Source organism: Dipodomys merriami, unplaced genomic scaffold (assembly GCF_024711535.1).
Source record: "Dipodomys merriami isolate MVZ:Mamm:240054 unplaced genomic scaffold, mDipMer1.0.p SCAF_90, whole genome shotgun sequence".
In the NCBI taxonomy this organism is placed as follows: domain Eukaryota; kingdom Metazoa; phylum Chordata; class Mammalia; order Rodentia; family Heteromyidae; genus Dipodomys; species Dipodomys merriami.
Window position 1 is genome coordinate 2,492,849 of NW_027206513.1, and position 25,108 is coordinate 2,517,956.

The following is a 25,108-nucleotide window of genomic DNA, read 5'->3' on the forward strand; positions in this document are numbered from 1 at the left end:
CTCTCTCTCTCTCTCTCTCCCCCCTCACTCCCTCACTTCCCCCCCTTTCTTTTTTTCCTTTTTTTTTGAACTCTGGGGCCTGGGCACTGTCCTTAATCTCCTTTTGCTCACAGCTAACACTCTACCAGTTGAGCTACAGTACCACTTTCTGCTTTTTCTGTGATTAGTTGGAGATAGAGTCTCAAAGGCTTTTCTGCCCAGACTGGCTTTGAATTGCAATCCTGAGATGTCAGCCTCCTGAGTAGCTAGGATTACAGGCATGAACCATGAGTGCCTGGCTAGCATTTTCTTTTATATAAGAAGATAGTAACACAATTTTTAAAACAATATTATTTTTAGTTAACAAAATCATGCATAAAAGTCACTTCTGATAGCCAGGCACTGGTAGCTCATGCCTGTAATCCTAGCTACTCAGGAGGCTGACATCTGAGGATCACAATTAGAAGCCAGTCCAAGCAGCAAAGTCCATGAGACTCTTATTTCCAATTAACCACTAGAAAACTGGAAGTGGCAGTGTGGCTCAAGGTAGTAGAGTGCTAGCCTTGAGTAAAGAAGCTCAGAGACAATGCCCAGGTCCTGAGTTCAAGCCCCATGACTACCACCAACAAAAAAAGTTATTACTCAAGAAAACAAATGATATAAGCATAGCTAACAGTCAGTGAGTACCCACTATGAAACAGACACATTGTAAGTAGTACTATTAGCTCTTTATCATATTACTCAGTGAATTTGTTTATGTCTTTAAACTTGAAAGACTTTTCTATATGTTGCTTTTGATTTCACAGCTTTAAAAATAATACTTTTTTAGGGGCTGGGAAGGTAGCTTTGTGGTAGAGTGCTTGCCTTGCATGCATGAGGCCCTGGGTTTGATTCCTCAGCACCACATAAGCAGAAAAAGCCAGAAGTGGCACTGTGGCTCAAGTGGTAGAGTGCTCGCCTTAAGCTGAAGAGCTGAGAGACAGCGCCCAGGCCCAGAGTTCAGGCCCCACGACTGACAAAAATAAATAAATAAAATCCTTTTTTAGCGACTTGAACTGTTTTCTATAGGCATTATCTTTGGATTACCTAGCTTCTGTTTATTTCCAGTGCAGGACACTAGCTGTTTATATAGGCTCCTTCCTTCCCTTTTTCTATCTCTGTATAGTCAGCACTCTAGACTTCACGCACGTGCACGCGCGCGCGCGCGCGCGCACACACACACACACACACACACATTTTATAAGGGAGAGATGCTAGAGATTGAACTCAAGGCCCTATGCTAAGCACATGCTCTACCACTGAGTTGTACCCTAGCTCCTATATTACTTTTCATTCCATTTACAGTCTTTACCTTTAAATTGGAGTATTTAGTCCATTAAAATGCCAGGTTATTGTACAAATGGGTAGATTGAAATCCATTGTGTTTTCTGTTGTTCCAACAGTTATTTGTTCCTTCCTTCTTCTGGGCTAATCAAATGTCTTTATGGTCCTCTTCTATCATCTTTATTGGCTTATTAGATATCACAATTTCCCTGTTGTTTTTGTTGCCTTACAATTTGCAACAAACATATCAGTTTACTTTCAAGTAATTTATATCACTGCACAAATTCAAACATCACCATAGTATAGAATTCTATTTTCTTCCTTGTGGTGTTTTTCAGGTTGATTTTAAAGTATGTTATAAATGTGTAATATGTTATTATTTTATTTGGTCAGTAAACAAAACATACATTTACCCATGTAGACTGTCATTTCTGGTAATATTTGTTTTTTCACGTAGCTCCATGTTTCATTTGGTGTAATTTTGCTTCTTCTTAGGGGACACTTAATTATTTTTTATGGTAGGGATCCGCTAGTGGGAAATTTAGCTTCTGGATATCTAGGGAAGGAGGAATATTTATTTTGCCTTTGAAGTAAATATTTATTTTACTTTTGGCCTGTGAATGTGTGTACATGTACAACACACATGCACATTCATGACTAAACCCAGGGTTTTATGCATGCTAAGCATTCATTTGTACACTCAGCTATGTCCTCACCTGGTATTGATTGATTGATTGATTGATTGATTACTAGTGGTATTGAGGATTGAACTAAAGAACTCACAATTTACTAGGAAAGCACTCTACTACTTTAGCCACTCTGACAATCCTTTTTCTTTTTTTCTCAGATAGAGTCTTCTGCTTTTCTTCAGATGGGTTTTAGACCACAATCCTTCTCCCTCCACTTTCTGAGTATGTGGCATTACAGGAATGAACCACAGATCTTTTTCAAAGATATTTTTACTGTATGTAGAATTCCAGATTCATAGTTATTTGTTCCTAACTTTTAGTACATTAAAAATGTCTCTCCACCATCTTCTTGCTTGTATAATTTTCTATAGGAAATATGTATTTTGTTCTTTGTTCTTGTTTCTCTCCTTAACAATGATTTTGAGCACTTTTTTAGTGGTACTGGGGTTTTGAACCCAGGACCTCACAGTAGATATTCTCTGTACCACACTTCTGGCCATTGATTTTGTGTTGTTTGTGTTGTTTAATGATCTCCTTTTCTTATTTGAAATGAACTTCAACAGTAAAAGTTGACTCCTACATAATTCTCAATTGTAAACACTATAAATAGGGCTGGGACACAGTTCTGCTAGTGGTGCACAGTATAATCCTTTGAGGTCTTACTGTTAACATTTGTAACACACCACTATAGTAATGCTTCATCGAGGGTCAGTTGCTACCCAATACTGAAACAAGAACATTCAATATGTTCTGCTCAATGCTCCTTGGATCAAAGGTTTATTCCAATTGGATGGTGGAAATTGGCACTAACCCTAGCTTATATAAGGCTAGAATCTTTAGAAAAAAATCTTCAGTTTCTAGGGACTCTGTTGTTTTACCTGGTTACATTTTGGGTTTACTCTGTTGTTTTCAATGAACTCATTCTCAGTTAGCTTCCAAAGAAAGTATGTATAAAAAGTAGGTACAGCCAGGCATGTACCTGTAGTTCCAATGCTCAGGAGGTAATAGCAGGAAGATAACTTGAGCCCAGGAATTTGAGGGCAGCTTGGACAACATAGAAAGACCAATCTAACAAAGAAATAATAAAGACTAAAAATGGGAATATCTTTATTTCATACTGTATTGCATTCATTTTTCTAAATATTAAATTTGGGTTTGAAATTCTTTTCCCTCAGAAATTAAAGATACTGCTCAATTTTTTGCTTCATGAGTTGCTGTCAAGAATTTGTGCTACTTTTCTATATAAATTGTTTCCTTCCTTCCTTCCTTCCTTCCTTCCTTCCTTCCTTCCTTCCTTCCTTCCTTCCTTCCTTCCTTCCTTCCTTCTTTCCTTCCTTCCTTCCTTTCTTGTGCTGGTCCTGGGGCTTGAACTCGGGGCCTGGGTACTGTCCTGAACTATTTTTTGCTCAAGGCTAGCATTCTATCACTAGAATCACAGTTCCACTTCCAACTATTTTTGGTGAGTAATTGGAGTTAGGAGTCTCATTGACTTTTCTGCCCAGGCTGGCTTCAAACTGAGATACTCAGATCTCAGCCTTTTGCATAGGTACATTACAGAAGTGAGCCAGCAGCACCTGGCTCAATTTTGGTTCTTTTAAATGATCTTTTCTTTTTAATTTCAGTTCTGTGATAAGCTATGATGTGCATTTATTTCAGTCATTCTCATAGGTATTGGCCCTGCTAATCTAGACATGCAAGTCCCTTGGTCCAAAGACTTTTCCTTTGACATTTATTCCTCTAGTATTTTGTTTTGTTTCTTCCTTCCAGAATTATTTTAGATAAGTGTTGGACCTCTTCAGTTGCTTCCTCAATTTCCTCTTCTCAAATTGCCTTTTTTATTGTACCTGCTTAGAAATTCACTTGATTTATTTTCCACGTCTCCCATAAAATAGTTTATTTTATTCAACATATTGCTAATTTTAAAGGTTTGTTTTGTGGTACTGGGCCAAGCATATGAATGCCCTACTATGAGCTACATGCCTAATCCTGACTTCTTTTCCTTGGGCTATTTTTTCCAGTTCTAGGGGATGAGCTTTTCTGTTCATTATTGTTTGGACTTTCTCTAGCTTTCTCAAGCTGCCTACTCTGGCTCTGGCTCTTCCCATCCCTCTATCTTACATGCTTGACCTCTGACATTCATGAAGTCCCTCCCACACATAACTTTTCTGATTTCTGTCTTCTCCCATTGAAGAGTGAGTTGAGGTAGCACCCCAATTTGATTGGACCTCTGAGCATGGGTGGGGCCTGTAAGTTTCACTGCCTCATGATTTGGCAGTAAATTAAGTCAGATACTCCCCCAACTTTCAAAATTGGTTTTCCTCTATTCTGTAAATCCTCCCTTACATAGGAAGAATAAATCCTTCCTTACATAGGTAGAATATAAAGAAGTCTTCTGCCTCCCTGCCTCAGGAATAAGAACACATGTGGGTGCTGATGTTCTAACAGACTGGTGGGAGTGGAGAAGTGCGGCAGAATCCTCCTCACTGGGGTACAGACTTGTACTTCTCCAGTCTTTGCTTTGTCTCCTCACTATGCCTTCATGTTCTAGTGGTGCTCTAAGATCGCTAGTTTTTCATAGAACAAAGTACTCATCTCCTTTGACATTTTAGGGAGAACTTGCATGGTGTGTGAAGATTTGATCGAGGGTCCTCATAGGGCAGCTGCTTTACAACCAAACATTCAACCAGGTTTCCCACTTTTAGTCCTCATTTTGGTACCTGGCCTTCAGCTTCTGAGCCTCTCAGTGGTTCTTTGAGGGGAGAATCAGCTTGCTGAATTAACAGACCTTCAGCTGCCTCTCAGCAGAGGGTTGAAACTGCTCCTTATCTGTTGACTCTTTTTTCCTTTTTCCTTTTGAGTTTATGTCTCTTAAATTCCTTACTGTCACAGTAGAGAGATTTGGGGACCTGCTGAGTCAGCTATGTTTATCCATGAATTCTACAATAGATTTGAAAGTGTATGTCTGAGTCCAAAGGTAACCCTTGGGCTATATGATATTCCTGTTAACTCATGATTACGTTTTCTGGAGTCAGTAGAAATGAAGTGGGTTCTAATTTTTTTGGTTTTCAGACATATCAGGAATATATATAATTTAATCTTTCTTATTTCTTTATAAACACTATTTTTATTTCTAAACTGATTAATACTGCAATTCTCCTTGTCTTATTGGATTTTTTCATATTAATACACATAATATGCCTAATTTTTTCAGTGGGTGAGTAGCAAGTATTTTGTTGTAAAATGTAGCAACGTTTATAATTGCTGCGACATTACATTTATTCCTTTTTGTCACTCTTATGCTACAATAATTGTCTCTCCATCTATAGATTAAATTCTTAGAAATAAAGTACTTAAGTAATGAATGCATAGCTTAGAGGTCGAGAGCTTGCCTGGTATGTGCAAGGCCCTGAGTTCAATCTCTCGCACTAGAAAGAAAATACAAGTAGAACAACAACAACAAAAAGCTGGTCAAACAACATAATGTTTTCAGTTTGAGTAGATATAGTCAAGATTCTCATTCCCAAAAGATGAAGTAATGATCTTGTTTCCTAAATTATTTTATACACTCACACCACACAGTTGGCACTCCATTTCTATGGGCTCAGTATCCTCAAATTCAACTGAGTATCAAAAATATTTGAAAAAACATATTTCATCTGCACAGATTTTTTTCTTGCCATCCAGTGTAACAACTATCTTCGCAGCATGTATTCTAACTCATCCAAAGATGATTTAAAGCACATGGAAAGAGGTAGGTAGGTTCTATGCAAATATTACACCATTTTATTTGAGGACTTCCACATCCATGAGATCTATTTTTGTGGTGTCTCTGAAACCAGTCTTGTGTAGATACTGAAAGATGACTGTATAAACATTTTAATGTATGGATTGATTATTTCTGTTTAGTTCAGTAATCTGATTCAGAGTTTCATAATGACAGCCTCATTCTGTGCTCACCAGTGGTCCCTGCCTTGCATACCTCAAATGTCACAGAACCAATGTCCAATTAGTCCTGTTGACTTCACACCTCTCCAGGATCTACTAGAAGACCCTGTTTGAGCTGTCAGCTTTGCTGCTTCAGGAATCCAGGAGCACCAGCCTCCTCCTTCTCTGCCTTTTTGTCCTTTGTATGTCCATTTCACAACTGTATCTTTTTTTTTTTTTTTTTGGTTGGTCATGGGGCCTGAACTCTGAGCGTTGTCCCTCAGCTCTTCAGCTCAAGGCTAGCACTCTACCACCTGAGCCACAGTGCCACTTCTAGTTTTTTCTGCTTATGTGGTGCTGAGGAATCAAACTCAGGGCCTCATGCATGCAAGGCAAGCACTCTACCACTGAGCCACCTTCCCAGCCCCTTAACAACATATCTTAAGGTCTCAATATCCAGTGTTAAAACTCCTATAATGCTGGGCACTAGTGGCTCAGGCCTGTAATTCTAGCTACTCAGAAGGCAGAGATCTGAGCATCATACTTCAAAGACAACCTGGGCAGGAAAGTCTTTGAGACTTAACTCTAATTAGCAAAATGCCAGAAGTGGAGCTGTGGCTCAAGTAGTAGAGCACTGGCCTTGAACAAAATGAAGGAAAGAAAGAAAGAAAAAAAATCCCAGGGTCAGTGCCCAAGTCCTGAGTTCAAGTTCCAGGACTGGCAAATGTACACACAAGAACCACCCAACCAGCAGGCACTAATGGCTCATGCCTGTAATCCTAGCTACTCAGGAGGCTGAGATCTGAGGATTGCAGTTCAAAGCTAGCCTTAGCAGGAGAGGCCGTGAAACTCTATCTCCAATAAACCACCAGAAATCCAGAAGTGGCACTGTGGCTCAAATGGTAGAGCATTTGCCTTGCGCTGAAGATCTGAGGAACAGCACTCAGGCCCAGAGTTCAAGCCCCATGACTGACAAAAACAACAACAAAAACAAACAAACAACAACAAAAACCTCTTATGTTATCTCAATGGTCCATCATTGAAAAGGAGGTGGAAATTTACTATAGTTTGGGTTTCATTTTCCATAGGACAGTTGAAAACTAAACACTGGAAAACTAAGATGAGAATGAATCTATGTGGGTGTCTCATCATTTTTCCCTTTTTTGCTTTCTTGTAGCTCCATCATCTGCACCTTTAAATGTCACGGTGTTTCTGAATGAATCTAGCAATAAAGTGGCTATCAGCTGGATGAAGCCCCCAATTAAGCGTCAGGATGGGGAACTGATGGGCTACCGGATCTCTCACATCTGGCAGAATGTGGGCACCTCTGTAAGTCTGAACCCTAAAAGTATGCTTAGTCATTTCCTTAATGATTTCACTCTGTTTCAGAAGCTTTTATGTTATTATGAAGAGTTAGGGAAGGCACCATTCAGCAGGCATAGTATAAGAAAAACTTTGATTAGTCATCAGAATTAGTCCTCAGAATTCGTCATCACAAAACCAGAAATAAAGGTATGGTTCAAGTGGTAGAGCACCTACTGTGAGGGGGGAAAATAACTGAACCAAGGGCATGAGGGCTTGAGTTCAAGCCCCTTTAGCAGCACACACAAGAAAGAATGTACTAATTATCAAAGAGTTCATTTTAAACATGAGTTATGTTCTAGGTGGAACTGGGGTGCATCTGGATATCAGGTAGCTCCTGTTTTATACTTCAAGGTAGAGAGATCCCCTCTAATTCAAGAAGAGCATTCTAGTCTGAGTGCCAATTTCATCTCACAATAGCAACCAAAATGTAAAGATTTCTGTGTGATAGAAGGGCTGTTTTCTTTACTAATAGTGTCCTTGCAATGGTCTAGTTAGGTGAGACTTCAGTCAAACCCAGAGAGACACATAAAGTTGAAAGACCACTGGTATGGTAGGAATGCAAGCCAGTTCAAAACAGGGTAGGCCACTGAGGGATGGAGTCTTGAGTGTAGTTGAATGAGCAGCTTCCAAAAGTTTCTCTTCCCACCTGGGTAAGGAAGAGGGTTGAGGACTTTGCTGTCCAGGCTGGCTTCATATCTCAACTCTTAGATCTCAGCCTCCTGAGTAGCTAGGATTACAGACGTGAGCCATTAGCACTGACTCAGAAAGTCAGTTTTCCCTAGAGGGCACTAATGGTGAAAGCTGGCCCAAGAGTCCAGTAAACTACAGGCCAGTAACACTCAGCTGTGCTGCTCTTCTTTTTGCTCTTTGTTCAGAATGGCCTCCTCCTCAGGGAAGACGGCATGAGCACAGTTAGGACTGTGATCTCTCCAGTCACCTTCCTCCTTGCAGATGAAAGTCATTCTAGCAAGGAGACCGTTAGCTTTGTATTCACTCTAGACTTTGTGTGTCATGATGATTTTGTGACAACAAAAAATGCGTGCCTTGTGTTACTTTGGGAATGTTGTCTGCTGCTTCTAGTTCATAATCTGCACATGGAGGCGATAAAAACACTGAAAGAGCCTGAGAGAGGCCCAAACCCACACCAAAGTCTAGTGAGCCTCAATCATTTTAAGTTCCAGAGTTTTCTTTGCCTTGCACTTCTAAGCCAGGCTTTATACTTGTAATCCTAGCTACTCAGGAGGCTGAGAACTGAGGATCTGGTTCAAGTTTGTGAGTCTCTTAATCTCTAGGTAACCAACAAAAAGCCAGAAGTGGAGGTATGGCTCAAGTGGTGGTGCACTAGCCTTCAGAGAAATAAAGCTCAGGGACAGCTCCCAAGCCCTGAGTTCAAGTCTCAATACCAACACACACACACACACACACACACACACACACACACACACACACACACACACACACACACACACACACACACACACATCCTCCTAAAAAACTGTCTTTTCCTTTCCATTTTTAGAAAACATTACTAAAACTACTTCTTTATTCAAGGCTGGGGAATTGAATAATTTTGAAAATTTCCCTTTGTAGCTATGAGTGTGTGTATGTGTGTGAGTACACAATTTCATAACTTTCTTGGAAGTGGTCTTTGGGTGGTTTATGCAGTTGCACTGAAAATGAGTATGTGCCTTTGTTATCTCACTATTGTGCTACTTATTGATTAAGAATTGTCTCATCTTTGATGTATAAATACCTATTTTATCTCAAGGAAGATTTATGTTTTTTTTGTGGCCTTGTGGGGTTTTGAGTTTAGTGCCCCACAGTTGCTAGGCTGGTGTTCTGTCATTTAAGACACATCTCCAGCTCTGTTTTTCTTGATATACCTTGCCTTCCAAAATAGAGCTAAAACTCCAGAGTTGAGGAAAACATGCAAACTGGTTCACTTTGAAGTTGAAGCCTTGAATTTGCTTCATAGGCATTTGTAACTCTATGGATTCAGATATTGATTGGCCCAGCTATGCCATATAAACTAGCTGTAAAGTTTCTAATCGTGATTGGAATAGTCCTTTGATAAATGGAGCTAGAGTTTTCAACCCCAACCCCATTCCCATAAAGTATCAATGGACTTTCTATGAAAAAAAGTTCAATGAGCAAATAAATTTATAAAGTATTTCATATTAAATTACTTTCTTGAAGACCTATAGCATACATTGGCCAGTTGAAGGCCCTGAAATGTTTTATAATAAATACATCTTCACCTTCAATTACTCAACCGTTAGATGGAAATTGAGTTTATATATGTGGTTTTTGATGCCATTCTTTTAAGATTATGGCTCTAAAGATGAGTATGGTTCAATATGTGTTTGTAAAGAATACAGATTTTAGAAAGACCTCTCATGGCAGAGGTTATTATAGCCTTGAAGCAGTCTATCAGGCTGAGAATATAGCTCAGTGGTAAATGTTTGCCTGAATCCCTGGGTTTGATCCCCCACAACCCCAAAAGTGATGTAGAACAACTTTTTAACACCCAAGGAAGCTGAACTGTACTGAAGGGTTCCTCAGACTTCAACTTCTACCTGCTAATGAGCTTGCCAGTGGCCGCCAGTATGGAAGGGCTGTACCCACATGTTGACATACACTCACTGTCTCTTCTTTTTCTCATCTTTCCCTCAGAGGAGAGCAGGGTATTCTAGCAGGTATCCTTTAAGGCATGAGGGATAGTTAAAGTTCTTTTGAGACAGGTCATTCAGCAATCCAAACCTCTTCTGAAACCTAAGTATTGACTAAAGAGGATAAATACAATGGAGGTATTTTCCATGAAGGAGTCAAATAAACTTTTGATTTGTTCATTAGATGGCCTGATGATTTTTTTCTTACGTACTTAGAGTTGAAAGATATTGCAAAGTGAGTCTGGAAGAAGGACAAATTAAGTGGAGGAAACCCAAACTGTAGCACATTGTTGAACACAGTCAAGGAACACTGGTTGATTGTTTACACTGTGCCAGATGGTTCAGAGAAACTCACGTAGAACATGTGGAAAAGAGAATTCTCAAAAGCAGATGCTGGTGGCTCATGCCTGTAATTCTAGCTAGTCAGGAAGCTGGGGGCTCTCAGCCCAGATAGGAAAGTCTGTGAGACTGTTATCTCCAGTTAACTACCAAAAAGCCAGAAGTGGGCCTGTGGTAGTGAAAAAGCTTAAGGTAGCACCTAGGCCCTAAGTTTATGCCCCAGTACTGGCATTTGCACACACATGAAAACATGTGTTTGCACGCACACACACACACATGAACCCCCATTATACAACTAATTGATATCAGTAAAATAAACTAATTAAATAAATTTAAAATAAATACAAACAAAATGACTAGAGGTGTTGCTTAAGTGTGAGGTCTTACATTCAATCCCCAATTACCACAAACAAACAAAAGAAAAAGAAAGAAGAGAAAAAGTAAGAAAATTTTGTTCATACTGAACATGTAAAAAATTCTTTTCTCAAGGATGAGTATGTTACTCAGTGGTAGCGTATGTGCTTAGCATGGGAAGGCACTGGTTTGGATCCACAGCACCAGAAAACGATTGCATTATACAGAAAACTATAATATAGACATTTATAAACAGTGTAACAACTACTTGCATTGTGTTATTATAAGTAATGAAAAGATGAGTTAGATACTATGTTTGTGTGTTGGGGGAGTTGCTGAGGACTGAACTGGGGCCTCACATATGCTGTCACGTGCATTGCCACTGGGCTTCGTCCCAACCCCACAGCGGTTTCTGCAAAGGACTTTGCATAGATTCTGGTATCCAAGGGCGTAGTCCTAGAACCATTCCTACACAGATACTGCGGGAACAATGTAGTTTTTATTTCCAAAGGAATAATTTTGTTTTTGTTAGGATTTTTGCTCATCTAGCCATGTAATTCTTTTCCAAATTTGAATTTCATCTTATTTTGAGAAATATAATACATCATAAATGATGTATTATATTTGAGTCTTTATAGGAATAAATTGGTATGTAAATACAGAAAGTCCAGTGTTCCTTGTCAGTCAGAAAATCTCGAACTTGAGGAGCTATCAGGCAGTAAATTGTGAAACTGACATGTTATTTATCTTAGCGACAGACGTGAGTCATAACGGGGTATGGTCATGACCAGTGGTGTGCACTATCAAGTTAGCCTACCTTATGATTTTCTGTCTACCTCAAATTAAATACAGTATGACTAACTCATCACAAGGTGTTAGCCATAAATAAAATGCTTTATTTCTAGAAAAGATATTACCAGGATATGTCTCCCAAGTTTTAACTTCATTTCATTTTTTCCACTTAAAAAAAAATTTCTAGCAAAGGCCAGGTGCTGGTGGCACATATCTCTAATACTTGCTACTCAGGAATCTGAGATCTGAGGATGGAGGTTCAAAGCCGGCCCAAACAGGAAAGTATGTGAAATCTTATCTGTAGTTAACCACCAAAAAGCCAGAAGTACAGCTGTGGCCCACGTGGCAGAACTCTAACCTTGAACAAAAATTTTCAGGGATAGTACCTAGGCCTGAGTTCAAGCTCCAGGACTAGCACCAAAAAAATAATAATATTAATAATAATAATTATTATTTTATTATCGCTAACAAATCTCAGGGTCTCAGGATCCAATTGGGTATGAACGGCTACATTTTTTTAGGGTCATATTTCACCTTCCATGTTTTGTGTAGGACATTGATCACTTTCTCTTTAGAGTTTGAAATAGTCTCTGGATAGCCAATCCAGGGTCAGGAATGTTAGAACTGCTCCATCCTTGGAGCTGAGCTGTTTCTATCCTGTATCATATGCAGAAGTGACAGGTATGGGATCGAATGAGCAAGGAGTAATGTTATCACTAAAGTAGGCCTCTGCTGTTTATCCATGTTCTATGGTACCTGTGCCTCACATGATTTCATGTTTCTCCTCCCCCTATCTCCACTCTCCCCCAAGTTGTAAGGTTCATTTCCAGCATAATGTCTAATGATTATTGTTGTTGCATTGTTTCATCCTTTGTCCTATTTCTGTGATTCCCCTCCCTTCCCCAAATAAGATATGCTTATATACAAGACCAAGGGTACTGAAATAAAAAAAAGCAGTGACCACAGGGAATAAACCAGAGGGGGGAAAATGAAAGAAAAACGAAATATCTGCAAACAATATACTAAAAAAAAGAAAGAAAAACCTCTTCTTTCTAGAGCATGGAGTTAATTTTGATTAGCATCTTTAGTATGTGTGTGTCTGTCTGTCGTGGGGCTTGAACTCTGGGCCTGGGTGCTGTCTCTCATCAGTTCTTCAGCTCAAAGCTAACGTCTACCACTTGAGCCACAGTGCCACTTCTGGTTTTCTGGTGGCTCATTGGAGATGAGTCTCACGGATGTTCCTGCCTTGGCTTTGAACCACGATACTCAGATCTCAGCCTCCTGAGTAGCTAGGATTGCAGGCTTGAACCACCAGGACCTGACTCAGTTAGCAGCATTTTATATGGTCATATGTACATAGCTATTGAGCTATTATGATCCTCTGCTAGGACTATCCTAGGCATATACTAATTATTACAAATGAGGGAGACCATGGAGCCTAAGTTTCTTTGGGTCTGGCTTACTTCACATGATTTTTTTTTCCTAGAAAGAACAGGAACCCAGTTGCATTCATTCAAGGGTAGCTGGCCACTGGGGAGTGCAGAGGGACTTTCAGCATTGTTCTGAAGAAGTTGTTCAGATGGGAGTCTCAGGGTTCAACCTCGCCCTTGCCATCTGGAAGCATCCAATATGTCATCTCTGTCTTCTGGAAGCTTCTTTACTGACCACTGTAACTGCTGTGCCCTCAGGATCCTAGTTTGCCAAGGCTTCCAAGGTCTGAGTTGCTGGCAGCCCACCTTCCAGTTGCACTGGGTGAGGCTCCAGTAAGGAAGGAGCCCTGAGGAAATATGGCTACCCCCTCTGGGGCATGGGTGACTTTTCCCTGGAGTAACTGGGCAAGTAGGCAATGGACCCTATGCATCAGTAATTTGATTTATTTGATTTGATTTTTCTTCTGTCCTCAGAAAGAGCTCTCTCAAGAAGTTGGTGAGAATGACATCCAGGCTCAAATTTCTGTTCAAGTCTATAATGCCACATGCACAGTGAGAATTGCAGCCGTCACCAAAGGGGGAATTGGGCCTTTCAGTGAGCCAGTGACAGTATTTATCCCTGCACCAGGTGAGTGGGGGCCCAACTGGCTGACAGAATGTGGCAGGCTGGGCAAGGCACAGACTGTCAAAGAGTACCCTGTGCAACAAATAGCAGCTGATTTTTAAAAAAATGAAAAACAAACCAGGAGCCAGTGACTCATATCTGTTATCCTAGCTACTTGGTGATCTACAATTGAGAGAATTGTGGGCTGGGCCAGCCCAAGCAGAAAAGTCTACAAGATTCTATCTCGATGAAGGGAAGTTGGGTATAGTGTCATGGACCTGTCATCCTAGCAACTATAGGAAGCTTAAAGTGGGCAGATCATGGTCCTGATGTGCCCAGCAAAAGTAAAACACTATCTCAAGAAGAGCTACCATAACAAAGCGCTAGAGCTGTTGCTCAGCAATTGAGTCTCTACCAAGCAGGCACAAGACCATAAATTAAAAATTCAAAGTACTGCTCAGTGGCATAGTGCCTGTCTAGCAGGTGCAATGTTCTGAGTTCAGCCCTAGTACCAAAAACAAAACAAAACAAAGTACTGCCAAAAAAAAAAGGAAAAATAAAGACCAAAACTTTTTGCAATAAGGCAAGGTTTTTTTAAAATTGTTGTTTGTTTGGTTTTTGTGTTTTTTTTATTGGTGTTAAATTGATTTTTTGGGGAGGGGGTTGACAGTATTTTTAATTTAGGACCTCATGCTTGCTAAGCAGAGACTACCACTTGAATTAGACCACCCGTCTTTTTTGTATTAGTTTTTTTTTTTAAGAGAAAAGCTCTTTTAGCCAGATGCCAGTAGCTTACACCTGTAATCCTAGCTACTCAGGAGGCTGAGATCTGAGAATCATGGTTCAAAGCCAGCCCAGGCAGAAAAACCCATTAGACTCTTACCTTCAATTAACCACTCAAAAACTGGAAGTGGCACTATGGCTCATGTGGTAGAGCACTAGCCTCGAGCACAGAGAGGCTCAGATACAGTGCCCAGACCCTAACTTCAAGCTCCCCCACCCCCCACCCCTAAAAAAGCACTTTTTATGCCTGGGCCAGCAATCTTCCTATTTGTGTTCTTTTTGTTTGTGGGGTAACAGGTGTATACCACTGTAACCAACCATTTTGCTTCCCTACTAGCTTAAGATGGCAAGCATGTGCCACTGTACACAGCCAAAAGTCTCATGACTTTTCTGCTTGGGCTAGTCTCAAACCATCACCCTCTAATCTTCTGCCTCCCAAGTTGGTAGAAGTATTTGATGGGCTATTAGTCTTCCAGAATCCCCAAGATTGTGAGTCCTCCTTCTATTACTCTTAATGGTAATAACTCACTCCCAAATTCTACTGTAATTTGAATTAAGTAGGCATGACTGAACTATGAATAGGCACTATGGCTAATCCTTAGCTCTCTATGACTGGCATTGTTTATTTGCTAATGTTTGTAGTGCTCTGTTTTTAGCAGTGCTGTTTGCCTTGTTTTTACTCATTCAACCTTTGGGTAATGTGCTTTCCAATTTGGTCTGCATAGAACATCAAGTACTCCCTACAGAAGCCATGGGCTAACTGCCCTGGCTAACTGAGCTAAATGCCCAGCCATGCATGCTGGCTTTGTATGGCCAGGAGCCTCTGTGGTGTCCCATGCGCTTCCCATGCTGTGCTGCTTCCATGGACCAGTGGAGCCACCTTTGTCCTGACTCTGATTTGCCCTCAGTTGCTGTTATACCACGTCATAAAACCCATAGGCTAGTATCTGTATCAGGCCTTTGTATCCAGTAGTTGATGAAATTGAGAGCAGATGATTGAGTTCCTGTTTGTTTGTTCCCAATGATTCTCAAAGTGCTGTCCCTTTTAGTGTCGAATCAGTACTAAATTACACCATAGTGCCAGTACTTGGGAAGCAGTTGTTACTGGTGATAGGGATATCCACAAGGTGTATCTTCCTAGAAGAAATTCAGACAGTGGGATTCTGGTCTAAAGGCACAGCTTAAAAACTCTAGAGTTTTTTCCCTTTCCCTCCCCAAATTAGAAACGTGTATATACAAGATGCAGGGCACTGGAATCAAATACAGTGAAAACGGGTTATACCATGGGGGAAGAACATACAAAAGAAACAAAGAAATCACATAGTACATTATAAGTACATTAAAAACAATAGCAAGAAAGAAAAAACCACTGATGACCCTGTCTTGGGATTCATTTCACTTAACATCATCTTATATGGTCATATATACATAATTTTTTACCTTTTCTGCTTGTCCTCAACATATACTACTTATTGCAAATAAGGGAAACCATGGGACCTATGTTTCTCTGGGCCTGGCTTCTTCACTTAATATAAAATGCTTAAATAGGAATACAGGTTGACCCATTGTAACAATGCCATATACAAGACACTATGTTGAAAATGAACTTTACAACTTGGGGGGGGGAAAGGAGGGAGGAGTTGGGGAGGTGGGGAGAAAAGGGATGGTAGGGGGAAAACAAAGGATGGGGTAACAATGCTCAAAAGGAAATGTACTCATTACCTTACTCATGTAACTGTAACCCCTCTGTACACTATTTTTACAATAAAAAAGTATTTTTAAAAACTCTAGAGTTTTTCATCTTAATACATAATAATAAACTCTAAAAATTTTTAAGCTTTACTATCACAGGCAGACCTTGCTTTGCACAAGCTTCAATATGTATAAATATCCATTTTCACAGTTTAAAGAACACAAGTTCCCCAATAGTGAGGCTCAAATTTTAGCTACCCTCATATGATCTAATACTGTATAAACCATGAACCCTACCATTTGCTCTTCAGACAAATCACCATGCATATAACAGATGTGAATCACCACTGACTAATCACAGTGTTTCTTTCAAACTCTGCTGGTGATTGCCTTCTGTGCCTTTGCCATTCAAACTCTGCACACACATCTAGCAAAAACATATAGTGTCCCCTTCCAGTGATGAACCCACATGACCTTTACAGATAAGGGTAATTAAAGGGGGGAACCGGTGGACAAATATGAAAATTCAGCAAAGTTGTATCATAGTTGGATCAAAGTGCATTATATCGATGTATAGAAATAATATCACAATGAAACAACAGAGAGAGAAAGAGTACAGCCAAGAAATGAAGTGATAGTATTGGAGGCGTGGTTCAAGTGGTACAGTGCTTGCCTAGTTAACATGAGGCCCTGAGTTCAAACCTCAGTTACTCCCCACCACACACACACAAGATAGTATTGGAAGTGAAATTTGAATTGCCTAATACACACAAAGCTTGGGTTCTATGCCTAGCACAAACAGATAGTGTTAATGTTTTTCAAGCTGTTTCTGTTTCTGTGGTTGGGGGGAACTGTCAGCAGAAGGATTGGAAAGTATAAAAAGAAACTTGATTCTGTTGTAATTCTAGCCATCTAGAAGGATAGTGCTGGGTATACCACAGAATGTGCTGGAAGAAAGTTGAACAAAAATAAAGGTTTGACTTCAAAAAAAAAAAAAGCAAAATTGCAAAATTGGGCCCATATGGAAAGAATAAATTCTCCACTTGTAAAATTTGTGAAAGTTTTGTACAGTAACTAGGTCCTCACTATTGCCAGGGCTGTGCCTACAGAAAGGACATCTGTGGTTTTAAAAAAAAAAAAAGGTGCCACAAACTATAAGCAAACATCTGTCTAAATGTTCTGATAATGTTTCTGATTGTGCTTTTTAGAGCACTAGCCAATGAGTGAAAGCATCAGGTAGAGTTTGAGTCAGGGTCTCAGTAGTTAAAAAATAGCATAAGTAGCAGATTAAATGAAAAATTATTTTAATATGTTTTTATTGTAAAAATACTGTATAGAGGGGTTACAGTTACATGCATAAGGTAATGAGTGCATTTTTTATCAAGCATTGTTGCTTCCTCCTTTGTTTTCTTTTTGTTTTTTTTTTGGTCGATCATGGGGTTTGAACTCTGGGCCTGGGCGCTGTCCCTCAGCTCTTCAGCTCAAGGCAAGCTCTACCACTTGAGCTACAGAGCCACTTTGGCTTTGAACCTCGATCCTCAGATCTCAGCCTCCTGAATAGCTAGGATTACAGGCATGAGCCACCAGCGCCCCGCCCTCCTTTGTTTTCCCTTATCATCCCTTCCTTCCCCACCTCCCCAACTGCCCCCCACAAACTTGTAAAGTTTGTTTTCAACATAATATCTTTTTTTTAATCTACAAATTCTTTCTTTATTTAGAATTAAAGATGTAACAGTCAAATGCACCAAGAAAAGTTCTGAATTAACCACAAATCCTGAAGCTGTGTTCTCCCTCCTGGGCCTGCACAACTTTCAGGAAAAAGGCACTAAAAATAGCACGCACTCATTGTATACATTCACACATAGTGTTAAATTCACACAGAGTTAAATTCGACTTACGTGAAGCTGATATGTTTAAAGAATATAATCCTTTAATAATTTTCTTCATAAGGATTACAACTCTAGACATATTGATTCATTTTTCAGAATAATATATCTCCATGTTTTTCCAGCAATTACCTCAACTGATTCTTCCCCCACCAAAAAAAAAAGCTGCTCAGTGTATAAATTTTGATGACCAAGTAAACAAATTTGCAGAAGGAAAGTTGACCAGAAAAATTGTTTTACCCATTAGGTTACTCCATTAGTAGTTATGATTGCTCTTTATGATTCTGACACCAAAAAACATATTCTTTTTTTTGTGAAAATACTGTACAGAGGGGTTACAATTACATGGGCAAGATAATGAGTACATTTCTTATCAAGCATTGTAGCCTCCTCCTTTGTTTCCCCTTCCCATCCCTTTGTATCCTCCCCCTCCCCCCCCCCCCCCCCCCGGCACCCCCCCCCCACCAAAGTTGTAAAGTTCGTTTTTCAACATAAGGACTTGTACATCTCATTGTTGCAATGGGTCCTCCTGTATCCCTGTTTTAACGATTTGTTTTTTCCCTTCCCCTCCACATATACCAACATCATATATAGTGAGAGCAGGGGTTATACCATGGGGGAGGGACATACAAAGCAACAAAGACAAAATCTTATAAATATGTTAGAAACAATCGCATGAAAGCTCTCTCTCTCTCTCTCTCTCTCTCTCTCTCTCTCTCTCTCTCTCTCTCTCTCTCTCTCTCTCTCTCTCTCTCTCTCTCTCTCTCTCTCTCTCTCTCTCTCGGTCAGTCGTGGGGCTTGAGCTCTAGGCCTGGGAACTGTCCCTGAGCAATTCAGCTCAAGGCTCATGCTCTACCACTTGAGCCATAGCGCCACTTCTAGTTTTCTGGTGTTTTTTTTTTTTTAATTGTGATTAAGTGATTACATAATTTCCCAAATTTCACAGTATTGTGGGATAGTGATGCTCATTTAAAGTCACAAACTCATTCTAACTTTCCTGGAGCAAATTGTCTATCACAGTCTATAACATATAATCGTGTACACATATACACCATACATGTGATCAGCAGCATGGGGTTATTTAGTAGTGGTTCGACCAGATGAGTGGAAGTTCTTTGTTTCTTAAGTCCTTCAACATAATATCTTGTACAACTCATTGTTGCAATGTCAACCTGTATCCCTATCCCTATTTAAGCATTTTGTTTTTTGAAAAAATATTTTTAGACTTCTGTAGGTGTGCATACGCACATGTATGTACATGTGCTGATTCTGGGGCTTGAACTTTGGGTCTGGGCACTGTCTCTGAGTTTTTGTGCTCAAGGCTAACCCTCTACCACTTGAGCCACAGTTCTATTTCTGGCTTTTTGGTAGTTAATTGGAGATGAGAGTCTCATAGACTTTCCTGTCTGAGTTTACTTCAGTCATCCTCAAATCTCTTGAGTAGTTAGGATTACAGGCATGAGCCACTGGCACCTGGCTATTGTATGCACTGTTTATTTAACATTGTTTATATATCCCTTATCCCTTCTATCTGCTTTATTTATGGATATTGCAAGACTGAAAAGGAGGTTATTATTGGTGTTTTGCAGTCAACTTGACATGCAGACTTAGAAGTCCCTTTCTGGTGCCCTGCTTCTTAGAATCAATAGCTTCTTAATTAGCCATAGTTTTACTGTATATTGAAATGTTGGAGACCATTATTACTGGATAGTTCCTTAGTCATTAGTCTAGCCCCCTCATAAGCAAGTTGTATTTCTGGTTCTTTCTTGCTCATCCTTTAAATCAAAGTACCAATTCCTTTCATATTTGAATAAGAGCACAAGTCACATGTATACACTGGATTTGGGGAAAAAATGCATTATACATATTATCTTGAATTCAAATTGACATGAAAGTCAGGAGGACAGTGTGTCTCAGGCAGGGTTCATCCACGTTCTGTAATAAAATGAATCCTCACTCTTCAGGAAAACTCCACCTACCCAATTTCTCAGAGATACCATACAACACTGAAAACAACAAAGACAAAATGTTGAAATTCCATCCATGCTTGGGAAGGAATGTGACAATTCTCCAAGACATAGAAAAATGTATTTTTCCTGTGCCCTAACTTATATGACTAGAAGACAAACATTGCTCAAACTACTCTTTTTATCATTTTTTTAAAATTTATTGGTGGCATTTGTTAGGAAATTGAAAGGCTTGGAAAAAATTATATGAAGTGAAGTAAGCCAGGCCCAAAGAAACATAGGTCCCATGGTTTCCTTATTTGCAATATCTAGTATATGTCTGAGTCAAGCAGAAAAGGTCAGATAAGGTGCTGTTAGGGAAATGAACCCTAAGATATGTATTCAAATTTTTTTTCTGTCATGCGATTGTTTCTAACACATTTATAAGATTATTTCTTTGTTGCTTTGTATGTCCCTCCCCCACAGTATAACTCCTGCTTTCACTGTATTTGATGTTGGTACAATTTGTGGAGGGGAAGGGGAAAAACAAATCGTTTAAATAGGGATACAGGTGGACCCAATGCAACAATGAGATGTACAACTGGTTATGTTGAAAAATGAACTTTACAACTTTGGTGCGGGGGGTGGGGGGGGTAGCGGGGAGGATTGGGTGGGGGTTGGGGGAGGATGGGAAGGGATGGGAAGGGGAAACAAAGGAGGAGGCTACAATGCTTGATAAGAAATGTACTCATTATCTTGCCCATGTAATTGTAACCCCTCTGTACACTATTTTCAGAATAAAAAATAAAAATTAAAAAAATTTATTGGTGGCAATGGAATTTGAACTCAGGCCTTGTACTTGTTAGGTAAGCACTCTAGTGCTTGAGCTACACCCTAGACCTTTTTTTGTTGTTGTTTTGCTGTTGGTTCTTTTTGTGGTTTGGGGTGTGTGTGTGTGTGTGTGTGTGTGTGTGTGTGTGTGTGTGTGTGTGTGTGTGTGTGTGTGTGGTGTGTGTGGTGTGTGTGGTGTGTGTGGTGTGTGTGTGTGTACATACGTACATGTGCTGATTGATCTGGGGCTTGAATCAGGACTCTTTGCTCTTGCTTGATTTTTTTATTCATGGCTGGTACTCTGCTACTTAAGCCATGTCTCCAACAGTGAAACACTGATTCCTTTTATTTATTTATTTATTTTTTGGCTGGTCATGGGGCCTGGGCCCTGTGTCTGGGCCCTATGCCTGAGCTCTTCAGCTCAAGGCGAGCGCTATATCACTAGAGCCACAGTGCCACTTCTGGTCTTTTCTGCTTATGTGGTGCTGAGGAATTGAACCGAGGGCCTCATGCACTCTACCACTGAGCCACCTTCCCAGCCCAAACAGCTGATTCTTACTCCAATGTTTTAAATTACAGTGTGTCAGTTGGACATGGTACATTCCTATAATTTCTGCACTGGGGAGTTGATTCAGAGGTCCCAAGGCTTTAAGACTAGTCTGTGATATACTATGAGACCTTCTCAAAAAAATTAAAGATAATATAAATATTTGTTTTTCTAATTGTTTTATTATATGTATATGTATTATATATACACATACAAATATTTGTTTTGCTAATTGTTTTATTTTCTTGTACATTTATAACCAAAATGACGAGAGTTCCTCATTATTTTTTAAACTGAAAATGAAAAATTTTATATATTTGTGGCATACATGGTGAGGTTTTGACCAAGGTGTACATTATTGGAATGGTTTTAAAAAAAAAGCCAGTTTCATATTCAGTTTCATAGTCTCAGCTTGTAAAAACTGTACTGCTTGCATTTGTTGATCACAAATCATGAAAGAATTGATGTTTTCAAAGTTTTTGACTATCTGTGCTTCTCAGTTACAACCCAGTGTTGCTTAGGCATTTCCTATCCTAAAGAAATGTTTAAAATTAGTTGGTTTTGCTGTTTTACCAGGTGGGGTCGATTATGCTCCCTCCTCAACTCCAGCTCCTGGCAACACAGAGCCTGTGCTGATTATCCTCGGCTGCTTTTGTGGAATTGTGTTGATTGCCTTAGTTTTATATATTTCTCTGGCCATCAGAAAAAGAATCCTGGAGACAAAATTTGGGTAAGTTTCCAGTTTAAAAATGTTGGTCCAGTAGTACTTATGTGGTTGTTAGACTGAGAAGTATTGCTTCTCCTGGCTGTGGTCTTCACTATGATCTGTGGTAGGTTCTGTGTCTTATGTAAACTCCTGGGACTAGGTAGCTTTCTTCCTTAGTTGCTATAAAGGCAGCGACAGTCAGAGCCACCCCTGCAAAGACACCTTTGACAGAGAAGAGGATTGATAGGCTTTCACTATTCAAACTTTTATTAGAAGCCTTCAAAATGACCCAGTTTTTTAAATAAACAAATTGAGAGTCCTTAGGTTTGAAAATCTAAAATCCAAAGGCTCAAAAATCCAAGACTTTTAAAGAACTGAAATGATACCACACCATGAGACTTTGTTTCATTGCACAGTTATCTATTATGTAAAATTACCTTTAAGATAATTATATAGGGTATCCATGAACTAGAAATGAATTTAATATTTAGACTTGGGTACTATCCCCAAGATATCTCATTATGTATGTATGTATGTATGTATGTATGTGTGTATATACATACATACATACATACATACATATATATATATATATATCTGTGTGTGAAAACATTACAAAATCTAGTTGGGCATGATAGCTCATAACTGTAATCCCAATTACTTGGGGGACAATTGGGAGAATTGCAGTTCCAGCCCACCATAGGCAAAATGTTCACAAGAGTCCATCTCAAACAATTAAAAACAGAATGTGATGGCATGCACTTCTCATCAGAGCTCCATGGAAAGCATAAATAGGAGGATTACTGTCCAGGTCAGCTTGGGCAAAAAGGAAGACCCTATTTGAAAGATTAACCAAAGGAAAAAGGAATTGGGACAGGGACATGGCTCAAGTGATAGAGCACCTACCTAGCAAGCATGAAGCCCTGAGTTCAAACCCCTGTGCCAAAAATAAAAAGAAATCATTCCCAATTCTGAGAAAGTCTGAAATTTATAACACTTCTGGCCCCCATCATTTCAGATGATAGATCCTCAATCTGTACATATAGACACAAATATAGGAATGAGATTCACCAAAGAAACATTAGCAACTCTGGTTAGTATTTTTCTAGATCACTAGGTTTTCATTTTTTAATTTTCTTTTTTCCTACATTTGACACCCTTCTGCTATGATCATTTATTTCTCTAGTAGAGAATACTTCATTTATTTTTTTAGATGGTTGTAGAGCTTGAACTGGGTGTTTGGGCACTGTTCCTGAGCTCTTTTGCTCAAGGCTAGTACTCTATTACTTTGTGCCACAGCTGTACTTCTGGTTTTTGAATGGTTAATTGGAGAAAAGTGTCTTACAGACTTCCCTTCCTGGGCTAGCTTCGAACCATGATCCTCTGATCTCAGCCTTCTGAGTAGCTATGTTTAAGGCATGAACCACCAGCACCCAGCTAAGACTTCATACTTTAACATTAAAGTTGGGGTGGGGAGAGACTCCTTTTCTTCTTTGCTACACATCTTACTTTTCTAATAAAGCACTAGTTAAGTACCAGCACGAGAAGCAACCTATGAGAAAAGCTTTCTGGAACTTTCCACTTCAGCTCTGCAGTGAATTTGAGTCTCCATGATACCCAGTTGAAGGTCATGGGGCAAAAGGAAGTGTTTTGTATGAAACAAACCAGTTTGGAATGAGAAAGAATGAGGGAGCATAGTTAGCTGTGGAGGTGACTAAGCAGCTGTCTTCCACTGCTCCACCTCTTGAGTAGGAATTGAGCATGAGGTATCACAACTTCAGGTATCACAACTTCAGTCTAGTGTCCTTCTGCTGCGTGGAATTCCACACACACAGGGTCTTAGCATGGCTGCTCATCCCAACTTCCCACGAGCACTGAAATGGGCTTAAGAGTGAAGACCACACTGCATTTACTGTTTCAGTCCTTAAACATCTTAACTTACTGTTTCAATATCTTCTTAAATAAATTGAAGAACAACTATTTTAAAGAAGCATAAAATATCTGGTAGACATCCAGAATATGACTGGTCTCCATGACTCACACCTGTAATCCCAGCTATTCCGAAGGAAAAGTTTAGGAGTGACAGTCCAAGGCCAGAAAAAGCAATATGTGTGAAGGCCCTGTGTGTAAGGTGTCACACACAAGGAAAGCACTGAAATTAGGATGCCTGGACTCCAGGCCCAGTTCTTCTACATACAGAAGCCTTTTTACTTTTCCAGGTTTCTTTGTCATTCCCTGAATCTGAATAGTTTCCAAGATCACTGCCAGTTCTGTTATCTATGATTGCAGCAATTAAGAGTATTTAAGACTTTAAAGATGTCAGTGTTCTTAAGAATCATTAGTAATGTAGAGCTGAGGTCAAGTGGTAAAGTGCCTGCCTAACAAGCTTGAGGACCTGAGTTCAACACACACACACACACACACACACACACACACACACACACACACACACACACACACACACACACACACACACACACACACACACACACACACACACGCTCCCCAAGAATTAGCAGCAACTGACTTTGTATAATCAAGTGGAAATTCATGACTGAAACAATCATTATTACAGAATGACCGACAAATATATTTGCTTGAGAACACCTAGCACACAGAGTTTATAAAGAGTAAGAAAGTGATGGCCTGAGCTCCTGTAGCCTGACACGGACTTCTATAATATGCAGCTCAGGCAATCCTGGAGGGGCAAAGACTATATAGCAAAGGGGTTCCATAGTCTTCAGACACTTTTGCCAGGAGTAGCAGGATTGTCCTTCCCAGTCCCCAGATATTTAAGGCTTTTGTTGCTGCTTCTAAAGTTACACCTTGATTCCCTCCTGCCTTCTTTGAGAAAGGGGGAACCAATGCAACAGTGATATACACAAAACAGTTTGTTGGAAACGATCTGTACAACTTGAGGGTTGTGGGGAAGGAAAAGTAGGAGAAAATTGAGGGAAGGGATAACAAGGTTGACAAGAAATGTACTCATTACCTTACTTACATAACTGAAATCTCTGTATGTTACCTTGACAATAAAAGAAAAAAAGGAGAGTAGCTTCCAATAAAGATTAAAATTTCAGAATGCAAAAAAAGAAATTTAATTTTTTATTTAAAATAATATATGTCATGAAAATATTTTGATACTAGTTTTAAAATACTTTAAGATAAGCCAGATATAGTGGTAGACACCTATAATCCCAGCACTGGAGAAGCTTTAAGGCAGAAGACCAAGAATCCTAAGCCAACCTT

The 25,108-nt window shown here is 39.6% G+C and overlaps 1 protein-coding gene across 1 annotated transcript in view; it reads left to right on the top strand.

Annotated features, from left to right (window-relative positions):
• Mertk (MER proto-oncogene, tyrosine kinase) overlaps positions 1-25,108 on the top strand; it is a 133,904-nt gene that overhangs the window by 77,330 nt on the left and 31,466 nt on the right. The window contains exons 8-10 of the mRNA XM_070013306.1: positions 7,093-7,244; positions 13,339-13,492; positions 21,730-21,883. Of these exons, the coding sequence (XP_069869407.1) occupies positions 7,093-7,244; positions 13,339-13,492; positions 21,730-21,883 (460 nt within the window). The remainder of the gene's footprint in view (positions 1-7,092; positions 7,245-13,338; positions 13,493-21,729; positions 21,884-25,108) is intronic.